This window comes from Triturus cristatus, chromosome 1_2 (genome assembly GCF_964204655.1).
Source record: "Triturus cristatus chromosome 1_2, aTriCri1.1, whole genome shotgun sequence".
In the NCBI taxonomy this organism is placed as follows: domain Eukaryota; kingdom Metazoa; phylum Chordata; class Amphibia; order Caudata; family Salamandridae; genus Triturus; species Triturus cristatus.
This window is the reverse complement of record NC_140580.1, coordinates 513,817,237-513,842,763: the sequence shown is the minus strand read 5'-3', so window position 1 is coordinate 513,842,763 and position 25,527 is coordinate 513,817,237. Positions and strand designations below refer to the sequence as shown.

At 48.5% G+C, this 25,527-nt stretch overlaps 1 protein-coding gene across 1 annotated transcript in view; it reads right to left on the bottom strand.

The window, feature by feature from the left end:
- ADAM12 (ADAM metallopeptidase domain 12) overlaps positions 1 to 23,581 on the bottom strand; it is a 2,563,649-nt gene extending 2,540,068 nt beyond the window's left edge. Inside the window, exon 1 of the mRNA XM_085606237.1 lies at positions 23,298 to 23,581. Coding sequence (XP_085462363.1) covers positions 23,298 to 23,391 — 94 coding nt within the window. The 5' untranslated portion in view covers positions 23,392 to 23,581. The remainder of the gene's footprint in view (positions 1 to 23,297) is intronic.
- Between the last annotated feature and the right edge of the window lie 1,946 nt (positions 23,582 to 25,527).

The following is a 25,527-nucleotide window of genomic DNA, read 5'->3' as shown; positions in this document are numbered from 1 at the left end:
ACGATCCAGTTCACCCGAAACCACAGAATTAAAGTCCCCGCCCATGAGCAGGAGGCCGTCCGGGAGGTCAAGCAGCATTCGACCCAAATCAGTAAAGGTGGAGTTCTGGAGGCCCGGGGGGACGTAGACTGAAACCAGGGTAAGGGGCTGCCCCTCCCACCTCCCAATCAGACACACATAGCGCCCTCTGTCATCCGAGACTATCCTCGTGATCTCCACCGGAAGGGAGGCTCGCAGGAGAATGCCCACCCCCCTGGAGCCAGTTGTGAAACCAGAATGGGCTACGAGGCGGTATCCCCCCCTGTTCATCGCATGGCAGACATTGCCGACCAAATGCGTCTCCTGGAGAAACACCACATCAGGAGTCAAACGACGCAAATATTGCAGTACAACACCCCGCTTAATGCGGTCCCCCAACCCATTGACGTTCCACGACATAAGCCTCAACCCGTCTCCCCCCATCCCCTCCAATGGGTCAAGAGGCCCCCAGCCCGCAGCACCGCTCCCAAATATGGATAAAAATCAATACCTCGCCCTGTAAACAAAAAACACACAACTAAACAACCCCTCTTCCCCCCCAACCCCACCCCAAGTCCAACGCCCCCCACCCTGCACCCCTGCGGGCCAAAGACCCCCCCCAACTTGCAGTGTGCCTGTCGCCCCACTAACCCCATTCTACAAAAAGACCCCGGAGGAGGAAAGGGACCCGAACCCGCCCGCACCCCTCACGGGTCCTGGTAAAACACAGTATGCAAAAGAAGTAAGACCCAACTGTACAGTGCAAAACCGCAAAAGCAAGGACCAAAGGTCAGTCTAAGGGGACCCGTCACCTGCGGTGCCCCCAGAGGGCCCGGGCCGGCCACCCCCGTCCGGCAGCGAGTCCAGCCAGTCACTTGCGGCCACAGGAGTGTCAAAAAAGGCTGTCCGCTCTCCATGCTCCACTCGAAGTTTCGCCGGGTAGAGCATCGAATACTTCAGGCCTAGCTCGCGGAGACGGCGCTTCACCCCCTGGAATCCCATCCGCTGTTTCTGGACCAGTTGCGTGAAGTCCGGGTAAAAGTTGATGGTCGAGTTCTCGTAGCGGACCGGGCCACGGGTCCGTGAAGCCTGCAGAATAGCATCGCGGTCCCTGTAGTGGAACAGTTTAGCCACGATAGGCCTCGGGAGGGCCCCCGGCCGCGGCCGGCCGCCCGGAACTCGATGGGCCCGCTCCACAGCGAAGAATTTGCTTAGGCCAACCGGGGACAACTGTTGCAGGATAAGTTCCTCGACCACGAGGTCCACCGGGCGGCTGTCGGAGGACTCCGGTACCCCAATGATGCGGATATTGTTGCATCGGGCCCGTCCCTCGAAGTCCTCAAGCCGCCGGGCCATATGGTCGTTGACCACTCTAATGTCCCCAAGCGCGGCCCGCAGATCCGACACCTCCGCACCCAGGGTGGAGGTCCGTGTATCAAGGGCCTGGACCTTCTCGTTGGTTTTAGAGAGGTCGGCCCGAATCAGGGTGACGTCGATCGCGACAGTGTCGATCTTACGGGCCAGGGCCTCATATTGCGTCGCGATGGTTTCCCTGATGCCCTCGATGGCACCCATAATGTCCTGTAGGGAAGGTTCCGCAGCGACGGTCGTGCCTCCCCCCGCAGCATCCGGGGAAAGGCCAGCAGCGCCAGGGGACCCCCTGCCCTGGGTATAGCGGTCCATGTTGTTGCTCTGGACCGCTCCCCCGCGCAGTGAAGCCTTGGTCTTGCGCCCCTCCGGACCCCCTTTGCCCGCCATGTGAGCGCAGTCACTCAATGGGACCTCCGATCAAGGGGTGCGCGGGTGCCAGCGAAAGGACCACAAACTGTCGGTGTAGGGGTCGGAGGCGTCAGACCCGCCAGTAGCAGATGGAAGCAAACCTCGGGCAGAGGCCCAGGAGGCACCTCGCCACCTCGAGCACGCACGCCAGCTGATCTCCTGAAGGCCAAAACCGAAACCGAAAGTGCTGAATCGGTAACTGGCACCGCGCTGAGGCCGCTGTTGTTCAATTGCAGCCCGGCCCCACGGGTCACCTTCACCCCGGCCACCTCCGTCGGGTGGGTCCCAAAAGTTCCGGCGACGATAACTCAGGATTCCCAGGTCCGATTAGAGTTTTGAAAAGAGATATATAGTCAGCTGGTCTTCATCTCTCAGATTCCATACACCAAATCAGGATATTCTCAGGATTTATTCCGAGGAGCAGAAAGGGTCCGGGGAGCCCTGTGCTCACGCGACCATCTTGGATGCGCGCTAGGCTCCTCCCCCCCAAATGGGTTCTTAAAGAGAAGAATATTTCTGGACATTTTCCTTTACCAGCAATCCTTATAATGGATCTTTTTAAACTCAGTCTCCAATTCTCAATGCAACAAAACTTGCATAAGCTTCTGTTGATACCATATTTAACAACAAGATTGTGCCCTCTAACAAAATATCATTATGGTATAATTCCTTAATAAAACTACATAACCAGTATCCAATTGGAATGAATGGATAGATGCAGGAATATTTTACATTTCTGAGATTTGTCACAGCTATGTATGTTTGTCTTTTCAGATATCCAAGCTAAACTCCACATTCCGATTTCTCATTACCATAAATATGTAATATACAATACTAAATGCGCATAACTCCTCTATTCCTCCACCTCACTGCTCAGATATGGAACTTTTCTTTAATATTCATAGTTTCTCTGGCCATATTACAGCTAACATTTATATTTAATAACTCTTGTCAACTATTGAAATGGTGTGAATTTTGGAATCCTATTTGTAATACTAGGTATACTCCACTACAAATGAAGACAATTTGGCTTTGTAATATCTCCTGCAGGCTACCTTACTCATTTGTCAGACGTCTCAGCTGCAGTCAAATTTGGGAGCAAGCACTCTTGAACCTTTTCATCGCCTGTAGTTTTCCTATTGGGAGAACCACAGGATGCATCACCTCACCCATGAGCCTCCGTTAGGTCAAAGGTGTCTCGGATTGCTTTTGTTCCTATTCGGAAAACCACTGTTTTATATCTCCAGCCTAGGCTTTACTGCTCCTACAAACCTGCAAAAAAGTTCAGGGATATCAACAGAGGAATGATAAACAGTCTCCAAGGTAACTTAAAATATTCACATAACATGGTAAAGCGTAGGGTATCTTGTGGAGACTTACTGTCGCAGCCACAATAACCCAGGGAACCAAGGTCACTCCATCCACTGGGAAAAGCCAGCAGATGGTGCAACATGTTGGATCTAAATCTAGTGAACAAAAATCTATCCCTGTCACTACTTAGAATCAATAAGTAAGGTTCCATGAACTGGGACAGTTTTAGGAGCTTTTGACCACGTACTGAGGGTTTCAGCATTTCCACCTGCTCTTTATGAGCCATTCTACATTCAAGAAAATGATACCTCAACCATTTTAACTCCACCCGACCATGGACTGTGGGCTGAGAAATAGGTCCTCTCTCCCCAGGCATTTAAAAGACTCTTTGATATATGCAATCCAAGGGATCCTAACTGCATGGTTGAGAGGCAAACAATCCTTAAGAACCAGCCCATTTAGAGCGGATTCAGCCCTTGTCCAAACTTTGATATAGCATAAAAGAGGCTTCAAGGCACTGTAATCCCCAATAAACTTTACACCTAGCTCCTCATAAACACAAACTGATGGGGTACTTTGAGGTACTCCCAACAAATGCCTTAAATCCCGATTTTCAATCGTTTGTAAGTGATCTGCTTTTACATATACCCAAATGTCACAGCCATACAGGACCTTAAAAACGTACTTAGCCTGATAGACCTTCATTAAAGCTAATGGAGGCCTGATCCCCAGCCTGTGGGCAAAGCTGGCCTCAGATAGGATTGTTGGGACTGAAACTTCCCTGCATGGTAAACAGGCATGTACCCTGCCCTGTGTGATCCAATTGCATATGAAACTGGTATCCTGACTTTTTTGTTGTTGCCCAAAGCTGACCTATACGCCGAGGCCCAGACCTATTCGTTGTGATTTCAAGTAACAGAACCTTTTCTGTGACATGGAGGGGTGCACTAAGCTTGCCCTTAATATTGAAAGGGGCGGTACAGTTCATGTCTTGGATTGTTGATATGAAGTGTGATGGAAGAGTGCAATACTTACTGGTCAGACATGTGTGAAGTTTCATTTAGATGTAACACCTAGACCCTTATATTGACATCCCATGCGAGTGTCAGGTATCGATGGTAGCAAGATTCAGTGTTGCGATGAGAGTACAATTGCTGGGACAAGTAGGACCAATTTTGGATAGTTCTTGGTTTTTCCAGACAGTGTAACCTATATTACTGGAATTGAAGGGAGGAGCCAAATACACGGACGTATGGGAGGATAAAAACATGGCTATCTTTAAAAAATCTATGAGGACCTTTTAGAATTCAATCAAGCAATTTGTAAAGCGCACTACATACCCGCAAGGGTTACAAGGCGTTGAGGGAGGGGAGGGGGGGGGGGGCTGCAGCTATTGGTCGAAAAGCCAGGTCTTGAGTTGTCTCCTGAATTGGATTGTTGGTTAGTCTTTCCTGAGCACTGCCATCGCATATTTCCATTTCCTTGTGTTGGGTACTTCTACTTGGGGCCAGCATTAGCCCTATCTACTTTTAGAACCATCACATTGCACAAAGGCTGTGTCTGCACTACAGCCACAAAATGAAATAACAGGAATCACTCTAAACCTCTTCCTGGACTTTAAACAATGATCAACATTTCCTGTCTAGAAAAGAAGTATAAAGGTGGGACCCAAACCACCCCACTTTATTTCAGTTCCAAATTCTCCTTGACCAAGGAAGGGAGTCCTCTGCAGAATACTCAAGGAGCTGTAGTGGTCCAGGGCTGGTACTTGAATGTAAACCGGACTCTCAGACGTCAGGAAATATCACCTGAAGTCTGCTCACCGTGCTGTGAAAGCTGTGGGTCTGCATAGACCCTAGATGCCTTCCTGCCAACTCAGAGAGAGAGGAGGTGGAGTGCCTGGCCTTGCTGCTTAAACTTCCAGGATGACAAGCCCAGCTGTGTTCCTGGCATGCGGGTTACCTCGACGCTGTGTGGTTATTTACCAGTGGCAAGATCTTGCGCCTGCTGACGGGACCCTGAATTTCTAAGTTACAGACACCTCTGCAGTGAGTACGGATCCATCCATTGTACTGAGTAAGGTTCAATGAATAGGGTTTGGAGTGACAGCATGCACTACCTGCAGTTCTACAAATGCTTAATGGCAGGAGTTAAAAACAAGCATTTACAATGCAATAGGTCTCGCAATTGCAAGTTTTGGAGCTATTGGTATTGTAAATGGCAATGGCTTTTAAAAAAATTAATAGGTATTGTAATCAATAACAGTAATTTTCTATTAGTATTATAACCACTGCTACTATTATACTATATCCATAGTGTAGTAATAGTAATAATGGTAGTGGTGGTTATGGTACTGGTGGTTTTAGTGGTGGTGGCCTGAACATGCAGCTCTTGTAGGAAAATGCAAGCTTACCTCAGAAATAAATACATAAGAAGCGTCCACAGAGCAGAGTTTGCCCTCTCTCTACATCATGTTACGAATAGGAGCTCCCTTCACAAACCGTTACAGCAGTTCACAGTTCATGCGACAAACATCCCCCATACCCCTGGACAGTAGCAATTAAACATTTCTTATATAGACTATTAAATAACTACTTGCCAGTGAAAAACAGTCCTGCACTCACCACCTATACTAATACTGCAGCTTCCAGAACACATACCAGAGAAATAATACATTGCATATTGCACAACTACACGCTGGTAGTATGATTGGAGTCAGGAAGGCGCGGTTACTAGGGGTCGGTATTGAGGGCATGGGGCAGAATCACAGAGGCAGGAAAAGCAGAGTGACGGGAGGTAGAAGGGAGCTGTTACTAGGGCGGTGTTTGGGGGGTAATAGGAAAGAACTCCTGGGGCAAAAAGGGCAGTATCCCTGGAGTTAAGAGGGCGTAGTTACTAGGTGTGGTTATTGGAGGTAGGGGGTAGAATCACAGAGGCGAGAAGGGCAGAGTTAGGGGAGGGACGAGGGAGCAGTAGAGGTGGTGATTCTGGGTAATAGGGCAGAACCACCGGGGCAAGAAGGGCTGGGCCACCGGAGGTATGAGGGAGAAATTACTAGGGCCGGTGACTAGGGGCAATAATGCAGAACAACCTTGGCAATAAGGTTAGAGTGGCATCAGTAGCGAGTAGGGCAGTTTATTGAGGGCAGTAAAGTAAGCGTCCCCGCAGCCGGTGGTACAGACATCCTGTGGGACTTGCACACGCATGGATTATATGCTCTGGTGTTTAGGGTGAGGGCAGAGGCGCTGAAGCAGGCGGCGCGCACACTGGTGGCACGCTTATGGGACAGTGTAGTGGCTGCATATACGGATGCATTGACAGGGGCAATGGGCACTGAGGCTGAGGGGGCGGACACTCATTCGGAGGCAGAGCTACTGGGGTACGAAGGGAAAGGGGCAGAGACACCGGGGCATGAGTGTGCACGGGGTGGGGACAGGCATACAGAGCTCACGGTAGTAATAGTAGGTTGTGTGTTGTGGCAGGGCGCAGCTATAGCAGGTAGGAGTGGGTAGAGTGTTTTTGACAGGGCTACAGGCACCCGGGGCAGGAGTGGGCAGGGACACAAACACGGAGGACAGTAGTGGTTAGGGGGTAGAGGGTACAGATATTGGTAGTGTTAAAGGGACACGAGGACAGGAGCGGGCATGGGGTTAGGGGCATATACATAGGGCACAGCTGGGTATGGGTTTATGGGCAGGGCTACAGGGACAGGCAGGGGGACAGGAGCGGATAGGGGCACAGACAGGAGCAGGCAGGGGCACAGACATTAGGTCAGGAGTGGACAGGAGCTCAAACACGAGGATACTAGCGGCCAGGGACACAGACACGAGGATAAGAGCGGGCAGGATTATAGACACGAGGAGAAGGATGGCCAGTGAGCTAGGGACACAGACATGGGTAAGGTGGGTATGCGGTAGCAAATGGCAGCCCCGGGCAGCATGTTCATAGCATAAGAAGCGGGCAGTTGAGAAGGGGAGTAGCCCTGCGGTACTCACTAGATCCTTGGCGGTGCCGAGGAGCTTCAGCTGGTCCAGGGGCAGCAGCTGGTTGGAATCCTTGTGCACGATCTGCGTGGCCCGCTTGAGCCGCCACTGCTGGTGGAGGTTGGCTCGGCCGCTTATTTCCGTCTCCCTCCAGTGCTGGCCGCTTCGCATCCAATGAAATCCATATATTTACTTTCTCCGATTCTGATGTTTCATCTGATCTACCCTGCCAAACATGCCTTGCTTCCCAGATCTTGAAATATATATATAAGAAATAAACTGTATGCCCTATTTAAACAACTGGTGCGCGCGCCACAACAAGACATGTGGTTTAACTTATCGTGCCCGTGTCTGGGCACGATAATTGAAACCACATGGCGGTGGTGCAGGTAACCGCACCAATAGGCCATGGGTGGAGCAATGCGCCCACCTTTGGCCAATCGCGTGCTGTCTTTGTTAAAACGACACACGTAAAGGCCAATAGTGTGGGGAAAAACAAAAAGCACACGCACAAGCGTGTGCGATTGCTAGGTTAGCTTTGAAACCCCCTACAAGAAGTCTCTCGCTGCGCACTGCAACACTAGGCGCATGACCTAACTAGGACTCTCCAGTTGCTATGTAGCATCCTCCCATTGCTGGGGAGTGTAAGCAATGTAGGACTAGATAAAAATAAATATGCTTTTTCTCCGCATTTGCCGGCCCATTCAAGTGGTATGCAGCATGACAAAGTACGCTGTATAGTGTAAAAGCATAAACAGATGGTGTAGAAACAGAGAAACAAGGAAATCCTTTAACAAGAATACACCTAGTCAGTCTGTGGTGCGCATTATGAGTTATGGATGATGTGACAATCTGTAGCTGTGCCATGCAGCGAAGCTAGAATTTTTTTTTCATTCACTCTGCAGTGATATATCGAGGGTCATAAGTGCAAAGGTGATCTACACAGCATCAAACGAACGGCGCGGTCTGCAATATTTGATGTGCACATTTACTGAGTCAGCATAGCTGTTACTGCTCGGGTGTGAGCTGCTTTACCTGACCATCGGTGACTGTCATTAGCCCCCTCCCCCCCCCCCCCCAGGTGCGGAGCATCTGCTCTCCTTGGTGGCAACTTCTTTCACCGTAGAAAAACCCTGTGCTTTTTTCCACATATTCTTTTATTACGCGGACGATTGTATTCCTGTTACTTGTTCTTGTTAAAGCAGTGCACAGATGTGTCCAGGTTAAAGTGTGTGCATCGTGCCCAACATTCCTTAGGACTCTTCGTGGTGTTTGGCTCTGAAGCAAAAGCCATTTTAAAAAGAAGAAAAAAAATGGTTGGTTTTTCACAGCTAAACTGTATGATATACAAACACCCACTGGCCTGCGAGAGGGTGTGCAAGTTGCAGTGCGACCTAGGTACGTAGTACTACGTAATATCATCACAAAGTTGCCATTTTGCAGGATTGGCTCAATGGGCTGCCTCATGGTTATTAATTAATTAGGCAGGACACAATTGTCTGCCAGTCCAATAATGGAGGGCTCCAAGGTACAGTAGAACTCTGCTCCTGCAAGAGCATTACAAAACAGGAAACTTAAAAAGAAGAAAAAAAAGCAGCCCCTGCTAAATAAAGGGACAGGTGCCACTGAAGAAAAAAAAAAGTTTCCTGATGGGAATATATGGGGCATGGAGGAGCTGGCAGTTATCCTCCGACTCGTTAGCCGATAACCGATTAAATTACTATGTGACAGCAATTATGGCCACACAGGAGTAGTACATAACTTCGGAGCTCACAAATACTAGGAGTAGACCTCTCTCATGCTCCCCACACCCCTCCTATTTGCAATTAGGAGAGCTCTGTAAAAGGCCTTTTTACGAGTCACAAATACTTGTAAAAGGGCTTCTAAAAGGGCTTTCGTACATAGCAAAAAGCCCTGTGTGGTCACAATCCCAGTGAATGTGTCAATCGCAGGGATTGTGAAGACACCATGGCGTTTTACATCATGCACAAAGTTCAGAAGGTGCGATTCATAATGCTTGGTCTGTGATTTGTGTCTTATTCCTGTCTGAAGTGTCTATTTCTGCTCTATATATTTGCCTGACTGACAAGGCATTTTCTTTTCAGTGGGTGTGTCTTATAAAACATATTCACAGTGAGACAGGCACAGCCTTTAATCATACAGCAAGCGTATCACCTAGAGCATGGGTACTCACAAACTTTCTCCCGGGGGCCAAATTTACAGTGTGGTTTATGGCCGAGGGCCGCACCGGTGGGGGCAGGGCAGTAGGGTGAGAGGGTGAGGCTAGAGCAAAAAAAACAACTATGCCCATGAGGTTGAACACAGGCCCCTGCAGCAGACGCCTTCGTCCACTGAGCCACCAGACCCGGTATACACACACATCTTTCTCTCTCTATTTATCTCTCTCTCTCGGTCTGTCTCTGTCTCCCTCCCTCCCTCTATCACTCTCTCTCTCCGTCTCCCTCTGTCTCACTCACTCTGCTCGTCTCCCTCTCTGTCTCCCTCCCTCTCTCTCTCCCTCTCTCTCCCTCTGTCTCCCTCCCTCCCTCTGTCTCTGTCTCCCTCCCTCCCTCTCACTCACTCTGCTTGTCTCCCTCCTTCTCTCTCTCTTTCTCCCTCCCTCTCTTTCCCTGTCTCCCTCCCTGTCTCCCGAGCACTTTGCCAGGGCCGGTTTTGGTTCCCAGTCCGGCCCTGCCCTCCGTCTGCCTCTCTCCCTCTCTGTCACCCTCCTCCCTCCGTCTCCCTCCCTCTGTCAGTCCCTCTCTGTCACCCTCCTCCCTCCGTCTCCCTCCCTCTGTCAGTCCCCCTCTGTCACCCTCCTCCCTCCGTCTCCCTCCCTCTGTCAGTCCCCCTCTGTCACCCTCCTCCCTCCGTCTCCCTCCCTCTGTCAGTCCCCCTCTGTCACCCTCCTCCCTCTGTCAGTCTCCCTCTGTCAGTCTCCCTCCGTCTCCCTCCCTCTGTCAGTCCCCCTCTGTCACCCTCCTCCCTCTGTCAGTCTCCCTCTGTCAGTCTCCCTCCGTCTCCCTCCCTCTGTCAGTCCCCCTCTGTCTCCCTCCCTCTGTCTGTCTCCCTCGCTCTGTCTGTCTGTCTGTCTGTCTGTCTCCCTCGCTCTGTCTGTCTGTCTGTCTGTCTCCCTCGCTCTGTCTGTCTGTCTGTCTGTCTGTCTGTCTCCCTCGCTCTGTCTGTCTGTCTGTCTGTCTGTCTGTCTGTCTCCCTCGCTCTGTCTGTCTGTCTGTCTGTCTGTCTGTCTGTCTCCCTCGCTCTGTCTGTCTGTCTGTCTCCCTCGCTCTGTCTGTCTGTCTGTCTCCCTCGCTCTGTCTGTCTGTCTCCCTCGCTCTGTCTGTCTGTCTGTCTCCCTCGCTCTGTCTGTCTGTCTGTCTCCCTCGCTCTGTCTGTCTGTCTGTCTCCCTCTGTCTGTCTCCCTCCGTCTCACCCTCTGTCTGTCTCCCTCCGTCTCACCCTCTGTCTGTCTCCCTCCGTCTCACCCTCTGTCTGTCTCACCCTCTGTCTGTCTCACCCTCTGTCTGTCTCACCCTCTGTCTGTCTCACCCTCTGTCTGTCTCACCCTCTGTCTGTCTCACCCTCTGTCTGTCTCCCTCCCTCCCTCCCTCTGTCTGTCTCCCTCCCTCTGTCTGTCTCCCTCCCTCTGTCTGTCTCCGTCGGTCTCACCCTCGGTCGGTCTCACCCTCGGTCGGTCTCACCCTCTGTCGGTCTCACCCTCTGTCGGTCTCACCCTCTGTCGGTCTCACCCTCTGTCGGTCTCACCCTCTGTCGGTCTCACCCTCTGTCGGTCTCACCCTCTGTCGGTCTCACCCTCTGTCGGTCTCACCCTCTCTGTCTGTCTCACCCTCTCTGTCTGTCTCACCCTCTCTGTCTGTCTCACCCTCTCTGTCTGTCTCACCCTCTCTGTCTGTCTCACCCTCTCTGTCTGTCTCACCCTCTCTGTCTGTCTCACCCTCTCTGTCTGTCTCACCCTCTCTGTCTGTCTCACCCTCTCTGTCTGTCTCACCCTCTCTGTCTGTCTCACCCTCTCTGTCTGTCTCACCCTCTCTGTCTGTCTCACCCTCTCTGTCTGTCTCACCCTCTCTGTCTGTCTCACCCTCTCTGTCTGTCTCACCCTCTCTGTCTGTCTCACCCTCTCTGTCTGTCTCACCCTCTCTGTCTGTCTCACCCTCTCTGTCTGTCTCACCCTCTCTGTCTGTCTCACCCTCTCTGTCTGTCTCACCCTCTCTGTCTGTCTCACCCTCTCTGTCTGTCTCACCCTCTCTGTCTGTCTCACCCTCTCTGTCTGTCTCACCCTCTCTGTCTGTCCCCCTCTCTGTCTGTCCCCCTCTCTGTCTGTCCCCCTCTCTGTCTGTCCCCCTCTCTGTCTGTCCCCCTCTCTGTCTGTCCCCCTCTCTGTCTGTCCCCCTCTCTGTCTGTCCCCCTCTCTGTCTGTCCCCCTCTCTGTCTGTCCCCCTCTCTGTCTGTCCCCCTCTCTGTCTGTCCCCCTCTCTGTCTGTCCCCCTCTCTGTCTGTCCCCCTCTCTGTCTGTCCCCCTCTCTGTCTGTCCCCCTCTCTGTCTGTCCCCCTCCTGTCCCCCTCTCTGTCTGTCCCCCTCTCTGTCTGTCCCCCTCTCTGTCTGTCCCCCTCTCTGTCTGTCCCCCTCCTGTCCCCCCGTCTGTCTGTCCCCCTCTCCGTCGGTCCCTCCGTCTGTCTGTCCCCCTCTCCGTCTGTCTGTCCCTCCCTCCATCCATCTCCCTCTCTCTGTCCCTATCTGTCTCCCTCTGTCACCTCACCTGCTGCTGTCACACCCTGCTGTCACCTCACCCCCCCCCGCGTGTGTGTCACCCTGGGCTGAGGCTGCTTCCCGGGCACACACAGCCACTGCCGCACCGAGTACTTCACAGGTCTTTTAAAGACCCTTCACTTGTTAATGAGGCTTTGTTGTATTTCACCTCTTCTTGGCGCCCCTGCATCTCCCCTCTGATTGAGTGGAGATGCAGGGGCGCCAAGAAGAGGTGAAATACAACAAAGCCTCATTAACAAGTGAATGGTATTTAAAAGAATCGCCCGGCCCCCATAGCTCGGCGGTGTTTGCTGACAAGCACAGGTACGATGTCTGCAAGGTCCGCGGGCCGCCAAGGAAGGCTTGCCGGGCCGTACTATGAGTACCTGTGACCTAGAGAAACCTCCTATGTCTTGTACAAGCAGTAGTGGTCTCCTTCGAAGGGCAAGTGCTTTGCTGTGAGGTTCCTTGCTGGAAGACAGTCAACCAACCAATATTTATTACAATTACAGATTGCCCTGAAGACCCAAATGCTGCAGAACCCACACAATCTCCCCCCCACCTTGACCCATCTCCAAAGGAACATTCTAGCCTATCTAAAGTGACCTACAGTCCCCACTGCACAGGAGCAACTCCTCAAAGTGACGGTAGCCTGGAGAAAAAGGTTTCAGCCTCCCATCATGCTAGAGTACATGCCGCACAGACTGCAAGCCTACAACCCTGATATGTGGATAAAATTATCAATGGCAAGTAAGATCTGAAAACCTCCAAAAGGTATATTGAGAAAGTGAAAAAGTAAAACTCTAATTGAAATAGATTACATTTAGCTTTTCAATTAATTAGCACCATGCCATCTCAGTATCCTTCTGGTCCATGGAACAACAACCTCTCCTGGTCCTTATGAAAAATGTCCTTGCTAAAAAAACAAGCATTTGCAATGCAATAAGTCTCGCATTCACACGAGTTTGAGATATTAGCATTGTAAATGACAATGACTTTCATTTATGTTTTGGGTTTTAAAACATAAATAAAGGCATTTTCATTTACAATACGAAAAGGCTAAACTCTCGCAAATCCAATACCTATTGCATCGCACTAAAGGGCCTTCTCGACCGCTTGTTAGATTGTAACTATCAGAGGAAGAGACCGGCCTGCGAAGTCTTCAAAGTAGTGATAAATATTGCAGTGAAGAAAATGTGCAAGTGTTGTAAATTACACACAGAGAAAGTGTGAAGTAAGAGTTACATATGACCCAAACTATAAACAAAGCTATACTAACAAAGCGCTCAAATACCTTTCGCTTTGTGTTTACACTGTCGTGGCTCATGAGGAACAGTGGGGGCTATTTCCTGCCCTCTCCGTGATTTGAGTGTGCAGTATGGCATTGCATAAGGTCATCGCTATCTTTGGCCCAATAAAAAAAACACTCCAGGCGTAGTAGGGCCCTGGCTTCACCTACGGGTGCAGGGCAGGCTGTGCTTTATGGCAGGCATGGAGGGTAGGAGGGATGGTCTTGGCTGCAGCTCCAGCCTTGTACAGTGCCCCTGCTATTACTAGTGAGCGAGAGGCGCTGAGGTGGTGGTATTGGTGGTTTTGATATTGCTGGTGGATGTGGTGGTATTGGTGGTGGTTGTGGTAATAAAACAGGCTTTAGAAAACAACCCATCAGGTGGCTTAGTGCAGATGGCATGTAACACAGATGTGCTGTTGTCAGCTCTAGCCCATTAGCACACAATTTTGTGCTACTTGGATTTTACATTACTTAATTCGCTAATCATTTCTGAAACCATTTTACTTGGGGAGTGGGGGGGTTGAAACAGACATGAGATAATGCCTTGTTAAGTGATTGAAAGCGGGTGCCTGTGTTACAGGGCGGTTGTGTTGCTTAAAAAAACCACAAGCGGTTTCAGCTGAAGCAGCGCATGTCCGGTCTGCAGTAAGAGAAACTCAATAAAGTAAATAGTGCTTACAGACTAAATAACAGGTCCCATGTAACAATCAAAGTAAAGGGGCCAGTAGCCATGGGAGGTTACAAATGGCCGTACTAAGGCGGGACTAACAAGCATATTAACGAATCTGAAGGCAGCATTTACGAAAGACAATGACACAAGCCAATGAAAAATATGGGAGGAGAGTAGGTGCAGCTTCTCTCCCATACTCTACTAGAGCAGTCTGGCAGAGCGAGCAGCATATGCGCGCTCCTGCTAGGCTCCACCTAAATATAAGAGTTTGGTGGTAAAATACTGTTTATCACTATACCCAAGTACACCACAGAAACCTGTAACAGCAAGGGCTTCAAGTAAGTCTTGCACCCATCTTTTAAATTTAGGAAAAAAAAGATGTTATCTAATATATTTACACATATACACACATGTCATGTGATCAAGGCCTCAAGGGGTCGAAACGCATCATGATGGCTGGTGTTGGAGGAGCTCAATAAACTTCAACGCTTGCACTACAACGTGGTCTGTGCTCAGTTACCTAAACTGGTGGCAAGAGGGATGCAAGCGGAGTGCTCCTGATTATATATATATATATATATATATATATACACACACACACATACACACACACACACACACACACACATATATATATATATATATACACACACCAAAGTAATCAAATCCAAGATTGCTTTGCGTTTAAAATTAGAAGTCAGATTTGCAACTTCTGAAGTTTTTGGAGCTGGCTGGTGTCCAGTTGTATTCTCTTCAGCCTCTGACAGAGTGCCCTCATCCACACCTTTCTCCCAGACTGGGACTTCTGCAGCTCCCATTAGACGCTTTGCATTCTAATTGGTTCTGAGAAGTGAAAAGCCATATGTCTAGAGTATTCCACCTGGCACGCCACCAAGTAAGCGATTCCTCGGAATGTGGGCGAGCCATTCATTTTCTGTACAGCCCATATTGAGCTTCATTGATATACTGTACATCATCTCTGCTAAACTGAAGACATGGCAGCAGTTAGACTTGTAAAAAGGTTGAATTATTTACAAAAGTTTGAATTGAGAGCTTCTTTGCTAAAAATTAACTGAAATTGTTCCGTTAGAAAAGGGCGTAGTCACGTTCTCTGCTGATCCACTGAGAAGAATAATGCTCACTGAAGTGCAGCTCAAGGTGCTGTGCATCAAGGCTGCTTACAGGAAGGGGATCCCGTGCAAACACCCAGAGGTTTAGATGCAAATCCTGATCAGCCAAGACCGCCAGTCTGAGCTTTGCATCAACAGGGAACTCTTACTGGAAGCAGGTGGAAACAGGGGAGGATACCTGGATTTCCCACATAAACCGACATCTCAGTGTCTCGCACCCGTCCAATGCTAAGACCCTTCTGTAGAGGTCTACTCTTAGAAGGGTGCACTGGGACACCAGGTCACACCCTTCACAGGACAGTGCATGCTCTTCCCTGCTCCACAGCAGAAGATGGTGCATCACACAGGGCACCCTGTTTGTTGACCATCTCTCACTCAGCCCATCGAGAAGCAGATTGCTTCTGGTTTCTTTTGTACACAGCTAAAAGAATAAATGTGTTTTGTAGTCGATAGGGTCACTGGGACCCAGACGAACAAGCTCTTTTTCCCCGTTTTTAGACACTGGACACCACGTCCATCAGGAGGCTGGTCAGGAGAGGACAGGGACAAAGGGTCAGTCTTTTGTGAGGCCGCACATGGACATCAGGGCAAGATATAAGCTTTCTCACAAGTAGAACTATGGATCCAAGTGTGCATTGATGAAGAAATAGCAGAATAAAAGCCTACCATCTCTGGGTCTTCTGTCATCAAAACAAGAATGTAATAGAATGCTCATTCCCTTGCAGCTAAGGAGGCCACCTCCCTTCAGGTCATCATGGACCTTCACCTATAAATTCATCGTAATTAGGTGAATTTGTCTTATTAGGTCAATGTGAGCGGAACTAGATTACAACACCCACAATGCAGTATCCCTAAGGAGCTTGAAGGAGGTGGTTACCTCACCTTCAAGGCGCTTCACGTTCCGAGTGTCCATAAATGACAACTCTTCGCCATCCTATGCCCTAATCGGTTTTCTTCCATTGCCCTAATCTGTTATTTATTCCCAACTACCAAAGCTCACACGTTTCGTACTCTCGGCTGCATCCCAGCTTCAGCAGGCCCTGTAACCTTTGGAACACTGACACATTCCACTCACCTTCAGATCACATCTAAACCCGCCTTTTCAGTGAAGTCTCGATAATCAATAAAAACGCCACACACTCTTCACTTTTTCCCCATTGTGCAGCATTACATACGATTTCAGAACCTACCGGTGATAGCGCACACCTCCCGTTCATTTGCAAAAATATCACTGGCTGCTAGAGGGGACATGCTGAAATGACTTGTTATTCTCCAGAAATGCCTATACTGTGACGGTCTTTGCCACTATATTTCTGGGATGTTCTAAATCGGGGCATTTGGTACTTTTAGTGTTTTGAAGTACAAGGTTTTTCTTTTATGACAATACTATTGTTGTTTTAAAAATGCTTAAATTACACATTTGTGTCTAATCGGAATGCTCGTTGCCACTACCGTTGTTACTATTACCAAATGTATAGACTTTTGAGTATAAAAGAATGAGTTGGCCCTAATCGAAGCTTAACTCCAAAGTGCTGATCAAACAGAAGTCCGCAGTGAGTGTTTAACTCACTGACCCGTTTTGCTGGCATATTTTGACAAGACAAATATCAGTTAAGATGAAACGTCCATTAACTCCCGATCATTGTCCACATCATTAACGGCCTATAATTTCAGAATGTTAACAAGCATTAGCAAGGCCAATAGGTCTGTCTTCACTGTGCCAATGCTTTTTGCGGAGGATATTCTACAACTTCAAAAAGAAAAAAAAAAAATTGGTTGCCAATAATGAACAATATTGGCAGAAAAAAAATAGTTGAGTATGTGTACATGGGTCATGCATAATGACGCTCACCTGGAAAAGAAGTGAAGCCAGCATGCTCTGGCCAATCAGAAATCAGTAAATAAGAGTGACAGTGATGCCAACTAATGCTAAGCAATGGGAAGGCTGCAAGCCCCTTGTTGTCTACAATGTCTCTTGCAAGCAAGAGCGATTGCAGCTCATTCATGCAAATTAGTGGGAGGAAATCCAGCCAATGGTTTAGTAAAGGATTGACCGAAAGGCCACTATACATATTGGTATTGTCCACACTGGGACTTTGACAACAGACACCTAAAAGTTGTCTGTAGGCAAGAGCTAAAAAATGACCAAACAAAAACATATCTTGCAAGGGTGAAATGTGTCTAGGCTCTTTGTGGTCACTAGCTTTCTGAACAAAGACATCCCTTCTCCTATTTCAGAATTTAACTGAAAGTAAGTAAACAATTTACTATCTGGTTAACTAAAAACATTACAGTTAAACAGCCTCTGAAATCACACGTAGTAATTACAGACAAAAACAATGTGAAGACCCTAAAAACAGAATTAACCCCTTGAGTGCCCCGCCCTTTACCCGCCCTGTGCCGGCCCTTTCATTAGCGGGCGGGGTTCATGACGAGATAGTCTCGTCATGGGCACAGCGCAACCGCGGCCCATGACGAGACCATCTCGTCATGGGCACTCAAGAGGTTAAAGAGAAATGATTCTCAAATCACCAAAATTTCATGTAATTCGTTAGCTACTGGTCACGTTTCCTAGAATTTTCACAGAAAACCCAGCATTCATACAGTCAAGTAAACCAACATTTTGAACATGTTGGTACCACACCTCATAGTTGGGAAGTAGGCAATTCACTCTGTTAGTGCTCTAATTTCCATCTCTCAGCAATAGGGTACATTCAGGCCTCAAACCCGGGCAAATGCAAAGTAATCAGAAGATATCTTGGGACCCATAAATCTTGAAGACTCCCAGTTATAGTGTGTATTTTCCAGGACCACCTGATCAATTTAGTTAGAGAGAAAGAGAATTGAGAGCAGAGAAAGCTATCTGTGAAATGGCACATTAGAGGGGATAATAAGTAATTTTGAGGTTGGAGTTCACCTTAAGTGTGGATGACATGTTTAGAGAGCCTTTCTTTGAAAAAGAATCAAATTCATCCTTAAAAGAAAGATTTTTTTATTTTTTTTAATAAAACCAGAATTGTATTAACATTTATAATAAGTTAAATAAACATTACAGTGATTTACCCATAGCCCCCACCACCCCAAAAGCCCAGTCCCCATTACATATCACTGTGCTACCGCCGTAGCCTCCAATCCCAGTTCCTGCTTTTAGAAAGTACTTTTCATATCTGCGCCTACGTATACTGTATTCCTGGCCTATAATTTCAGAAGTTATGTTGCTTTTACAGGTTTTCTTCCCCCCCCATTCATCCCCATATCAGGATCTTTTAGACAATCTAGTAAATGATCCCATGCTCGTGCCTTGTCAATTGATCCTCTCCCTTTTCTCACTTCTCCACGCAACACTGCGCTCTCGTAGCCCGCCCACTGAATCAGCCCCTCCTTCCATTTTTTTACCCTGGGGGACCTGGCCGGCTTCCAACGCATAGTTATTTTCCACCTGGTAAGTACCAAGGACACGTTTAAAAGAAAGGACCTTCACCGCCATTTTAAGTAATTTTGAAAAGGTAAAGGAACTGTAAGAGAACCAGACTGATGTAGCTCAAAGGTCGTCATGCATATTCATTTGTGGTTGTAACAGGGTTTTTATGCCGGGTCACTCAATAGGCAGCTGCCACACTGACGGGATACTGAAATCCCTTTGTGCGTGGCATCATGGTCGGCCATGCTTTATTTTCTTTTAGAAGTGCTTGGTCAATGTCAAAATGACAAGGGAATGCTGCTGTAATCACAAGGCCACCCAATAAGTAGCCCAAATGGTTCCCCCCACTGAATTTAATCAGACATACTGGTGCATACTCACCGGATGATTCCTAAAGAGCACCCCCACACCCTTACACAGGTATGTTGCACTAGCTTCTTCCTCCTTTTTTTCCACCCCCCCTCTGTTTAGTGCTCGCTTGCTCTAGGTTAGGCTCTTCTCTTAGGAGTACCCACACACATCCATCTATCCGTCCATCTGTATGGACTTCGTATTGACAGCATCTCACTAGAAGTGCACAGCAAATAAACTAGTGGATAGTCAAGGTCTCCCTCCTACTGCCCTTCCAATGCAGCCGCACACTGAGGCAACAGGCGGTGCAGCGTACACACAGAAGACGGTTACAGTGACTTCCCCCAGAGTCCTACTTCCACCTCCTGTATCACTGCACATGCCCTGTACTGACAAGTCACCCATTGGTTTGGCAGTTACAGCATTTCATATCACTTAAGCAATGCCTGGTTTGTTCAGTTGCCAGGCCTAGGTTTTTACTTTAGGTTTGCCACACTGCTCCACTTAGGCACAGGGTGTCACGAGTGAGCTGGGGCCAATTGACAAATACTTTTGGCACACAGCTCTTTTGTGTGATAAGGCCTTTGAAATCCATATGCAAAACCAACGGCGTAACTTCAGATGGGGTATTACCCCTCAATTAAATAAATTATCTAGTAAATAGTTGGGTACAGGTGCTTTCGGTTGGGTATGGTGAGGTGGAAGTGGGATTTCACCAGGGTTTTTAGTTGCACACACAGACAAAAAACAAACACTCTTGAAGTTCTCAAAACTCCAACTGTTAGTTACTTTACAATATATTGCCTTTTAAGTAACTAACAGTCCCCACTGCTATCCCTTCCCACTGCTCCTTAAGACATCCCCCCACCCCCTGTGCTCCTCAAATAATGTATTTTACCATGATATGCCAGCGTGATTATTGGGAAATTAGAAGCTTATCTAACACTACTAACATATGGGAGGGCCTTAGGGAATATTTAAAGACCAACAACAGACTCTATCCCCTGTCCAACACTTTACAAAACAAATGGAGTCTGGTGGTCTGTCTGCAAAAGAGAAGCCTCAAGAAACTACACAGACATAGAAACCCTAAGCGCAAATAGAAACGAGACCTATGCGACTTAGAAGGATTTCCATCAATTACCAAAGACTGGTCAGTGTCATCATCTGGATATCCTTCCTTCCCGCCACTGAACCGCTATGTCACAGAGGTAGTATCTGTGGTTCGGGTGCCCAACAGGTCACCAAAATCACATAAGAAGGGAAAGAGGAGACAAAGATCACTTGCTCATCTGACATTAAACCTTAACTTATGGTAATGAGTTTTGTAAATGATGTAAATACAAAAATGTAAAGGTATAAAAAAGTGTGCAGTGCATAAAGGTGAGGTTAAAAAAGGAGTTAGAGGAAAGAAAACTTTTATTCTAGGTATCCCTACTAATCCTGGTTTTAAAAATGGTGCAGAAACAGCTTTGAACACATAGGCTGTCTCACAATACGGTCCATAGTGAGGCTTCTCTTTTGCAGACAGACCACCAGACTCAATTGGTTGTGTAAATTAGAAGCTTACCCTCTCCCACAATCTTACTGGCCAAGCTACGCCCCTGTTAACACCATTTCCAAGGATGAATAGTGCTCATGGTCAGTGACTGGCTACCACCCTCCCCCTGTAATCGCACCACCCCCGGACACAGCACATAGACGTGGTATCTTTGGAAGGCGGGAGGTCGCGAGACCCCCCCCCCCCCGGCCGTATTTATTAAGTACAAAAACAATAAATTTTTAAATTTGCATGATAAACAGTTATACAAAAATTCAGCAGGACATTAGATACATCATTGTCAACAGGTGTAAGTGACTATCCTTAACAGAGACTCCAATACAGATTGTTTCCTAACCGAGTCTAACATCCTCCTCTGCATTTTTGTATACTAACATTTCTGGCCATATGGCAAGGTCGCTAACCGGTGTCAGGTCCTACTAGCTGCGCCTCCCCTACAAGGTGTGCGCATGCGCAGCCGGGCCCGGTAATTACCCGGTCCACGCCGTGAACTTCATTTACCCACTAAAGGAGGGCCCTTACTCTGCGCCATCCGGTGACGTCATGAGTATGCGCGCGCGGGGTGGCTACCAGCCTAAGCAAAGCGTGACTCCCCAACCCGCGCCCCTTTGAAGCACCAGTTACCTTGCCCCCTCAGACCTTCAAATAGTTGCTCACCGGTCATGACCTTACCGCCACAGGCCAGCATTGTTAACCGACGATCTGGCCTCCCCCTCTACCCAGACCTAAACCAGGAGCGCGCTTATTTTGCAAATCCCTCCAACCAGGCCCAGACATTATTAGACCACAAGACGTTCGCTGCCTCCGTCAAGTGCACCCCGTCCCTCAAATAAAAATGCTCGCCCCAGATACACCCATGTGGAATCGTCTGCAACTGGGGGGTCCGAAATAATTTGTCCAACTGTGTGTTGACCCTCCGTACCGAGTGATTCAACGCCCTGACCGAGACCCCCCTTCGCCACTGCCATCGAGGGATAAGTTGAGACCAAACTACTGTGGAACCCGGGCAAGCCCTGGCCACCCAACCCGCAGTGGAAATGATCTCCTCAATAAGCACGCGCCTTCCCAATTTTGCCAAATCATTCTCCCCCAGGTGAAGTATCACCACTGACGGGGGGGGCCGCTGCTGAGCTAAGAGTCCCTGGAAAAAATCCCGAAACTGGCTGAGGCATAAACCCCCCCCTCCCAAAAAATGATATAACAAACCCCTGTTTGAGTGCACGCGTCCTACGGTCTCCTGAAAGAAAAACATGTTCCGCCCGCCTAACAAGAGTGGCCCACAATCCAAGTCACCAATTTCTTGTGTCCTCCGTGTTGTGCCGATGTCGGTCGTTGGCGCCCGGTGACGAGTTCCTCCCCTGCGTGACAGGTTTGAGAAACTGCAAAAAACCAGAAACATAAGCGCCCTGAGCGCCGGGGCACGTCCGGTGTGTGTGGGAGCGTCCAGGCAACAAGGGGGTCACCTGGGCGCTCCCCACCTCTTTATCCCACCCCAGTGGCCCGCCCCCCCTCCCCTCCGACCCGGATGTCGATTAGCGACATCCGGGTCATGTAAACAGCCAATCGGTGGTGGGGCGCGCCCCAGTGGACACGCCCCCACCACCGAGAGGTCCGGGGGCGGTCGCCGCACCGCCATGCAGGCGGGGGGGCCAAGAGCCCCCCCTTTCCAGTAGACGCAAAAGTCAGGACTGACTGGGGGTGTCACGCATGACATGGTTGGGCCACTTGACAACTATGCAGTGGTCACTGAACAAGCCGCTGGTGTGAGAATAACTCCAGTTGAAAATTAAAGCCAGACACATGCATGTATCAGCAAGAGTAACGCTCCTGCCACCCAGTCACCCACAAGCAGAAATGTCATGCACAGCTGCGATTTAAAAACGTCTGTAGTTATTGTTACATAGTATCAAGCCTATTTGCACATTTCCCCGATTATCATGGCAAATAAACTCGTGCATAGCGCCCCCCAGCGGGACGAGCCTTGAGAACATAAACGTCATTGGACACTGCAGTTTAGTCTTGCCGGCAAATTATTGGTCTGCGTCTAAGAAATTCAACGAAACACGAACATTTTTTTTGCTTAACCTTTCAAACAAAGTGGACAACTAGAATGCACAATAAAGCTACGTTAGGTTGACATTCACAAATACAACACAGCACTTCACATGATAGCCCAGACGCCTTTACCATCCAATAAACCGAACTCTCAGGTGACAAACATGAGGGGCAAAAGAAAGCTTCACACCCGCGTTTGGATGTTCTGCGTTAGTGAGTGCTGGTAGCTTAGGGTACAGAATGTAACGTTTCGCTGTTCCACTCCCGAGTGCCTCATCCCTGCCAGATATTATCCTTCACCTCAGGGGGGTCTTATTTACAAGCCCTTCGCGCCACCCGTGCGTCAATTTTAATATGAGAAAAAAGTGACATACAGTCGGCGCATGGGCCTTGTAAATAAGCCCCAGTGAGTGTCGTCCTGCTTTAACAATGTTTTAAACAGGACTACAAATCCCAGCATGCAACAACAAATGAGTTGCTCGGGCATGGAACGTAGAAGCCTGGGAGCTCTAGTAACCAATGCTTATATCATTGCAGCGTTGCGCTCCCTGTGGTGCGTGCACTGCGGAGTGGATTCAGATGTATGCTCTAGTGCAGAACAGACACCAGCTGCCTCGCCGGTCATTTGAACGCTACGGTGTCAGGTAGAGCGGTGCTCATAACGTTTGGAGCCTGCGCTGCAGTTCAGCTGTGCCGGCTCGGAGCGTGTCACACTCCCGCCCTCCCTGCCCGAGCGGCAGCCCGCGCCCGCCTGTCAGGAGAGCCCCGTTAACCAGTGGGAGGCCGAACAAAGCGGAGCAGTGGGACGTTTCAATCATGGAAAGTTTGAGCAACTACAGAATTATCCAGGAAGCAGTTCGGCGATACCGTGTCCGGTTCTGCAAACACCGACAGAACAGGCACAAGATAAAGCGCTGCGAAGCGGTGAGCAGCGGCACAAAGACCGAGGAAGCGCTTACCTTCAGCCCTGACTGCCATGGCGAGGCCGAGCAGCAGGAGAAGCCGCGGACATAGATGAGGGCAGGGTACCGCTGCCTTCCGGCCCCTGGACATCTTATCCTGAGAGAAATGTAACTTGCATCAGCTGGCCAGCGCGCGCGGCACCATCATTATATAGTAACCGAGAGGCCGGGACGCAGGATGTGAAAGGTTTCCTGCATGGAGTTAACGCTACACCCCTCCTGAATGGGCTGCCGATGATCTAGTCTGTCTTTCACAAACTTTTTTTTCCCTTGGCAAGGAAAACCTGTTGACCGTTGCAATAAATGAGCAAATTGTCCATGTTGGCTAGAAGGAGGCTTTGGGTTCGTTAGTGAAATAAAGCAGGCCTGTTAAATCTTTAGATGTCAATATTTTACAGTTTTTCTCATTACAATGGAAAAGATTATAGTCCTACTCCGGACGTGGTGCCGCGGGGTCCTAAAGCCCCCGGGATACTGACCTGGGAATTCTGTTAAACAGATAAAGCTTTCATTGCAAAGTGCCAGCACACAAAGGACTCCGACAAAACACATTTCATGTGCGCACATCTGCCCAGAGTATGTCTACACTCAGTAACTTAGTATAGCTTTTAGTCAGTTCCATATCACATGTAGCGCCTCAGCCAGTCCAAATGTCGTAGGCTGCAGCATGTTTAATTCTGGGACTTGTAAGTCAGGTTCGAACATTGTAAAGTGGGTTAAAAAAACAGCATGCAAAGTGCTGTTAGCATTTAAGTCAACTCTGGTTAATGGCGTCACACATGGGGTTTAAGGTGGTTAGGTTCTAGGGGTGTGTTTGTGGGTGTTACAACCCCACCCCAATAAATGTCTTTCCTGGTTACTAGGTGGGTACAGGTGCTTTCAGTCGGATATGGTGAGGTGTCTGTTGGATTTTGACAGCAATTTTTACGCACACACACGCTCTTACTCTCTCTTTTGAAGGTCTTCAAAAAATGTTGGTTATTTTACAGAATATTGTGTTTTCTCTCAGTACCCCTACCAATCCGTATTCGTCTCCCTTTCCATTGCCCCTTTAGCCCCTTGCTTGTCATAAAAGTATTTTAACATTATATGTCAGAGGGATTGTTGGGCAATCTGAAGCTCACACATCCCCCAATCTTAATGACCAAGCAGCATCCCTGGCTATCATTCTATCCTTATAAATGTTTTCATATAACAGCTCTGTATTATTCCATATCCGTGCGTGAGTAGCTCACCTAGTCCAGGATTTTGCATTCTGGGAAACAAATTGCTGGATTTACAATGTGATGAACAGGACTACAATTCCCAGAATGCAAAGCATAATCTTGGTTTGGATAAACTCTCACAGATAGTCTTTGTAAATCGGAGAGTTCTCTTGTATCTCCTAATTTTGTATGTGTTTCCAACCTGTTGAATGTCACATTTTCGGGTCTTCTTAGAGTACCTGAAAAGCAAAAGTATGCACAAGCACCAGAGTCCTGTGAAAGAGGGTCAGCGAGGGGCCGTAGCCACGGGGGAGGAGTGTATTTGACGACCGGCCCGGGACAGATTGGGAAGGTGAGCAATTGGGCATTGGGAGATTGGCAGGTGCCTAAAGGTAACATATGTGGTGTTTTTTTTATTTTGTTAACAGTGTTGATATGGAAGTAGATGCATTAATCGATTAAAAATTAAATCTCGTGTTCATTAACAGAATCGCCCGTTGTGTACTCCACATCAACCTTGACTCACAAATATGTCGTCAAGCAGGCCCTGATACATGACCTGTGATTGCTGATTGTTAGGTCACAGGTGAGATGTGCATAGCTGGCAGGTAAACACTCGGGCAGGAAACTCTTGATCGATCCCACAGAGATGTGCAGCAACATTACAATAGTAAAGGGACATTACCCCAATAAAGCACACATGGACGGAGGGGGTATGTGCACTCCTAAAAACGCCATAAAAAGTCAAATGCCACATGAGTTAGGAACACATAGCCAATTGGGACCTAGCACACACAGTGATCACGCGTTCCCCATGCTGGACATCTGGACACATCAACCACTGGCCACATTGCGTCCTCGCAAGGTCGAGACCATTAGACAATTAATTTATGACTTCAAAGCTAGCAACCAACATTCCTCCCCATATATGTTATACCAGAAACTTTTATAACCCATCTTGATTTGTATAGAAGAAGGTCACAGACCAATTGTGAATGGAGACAGTCCTCAGACCCTGTCTC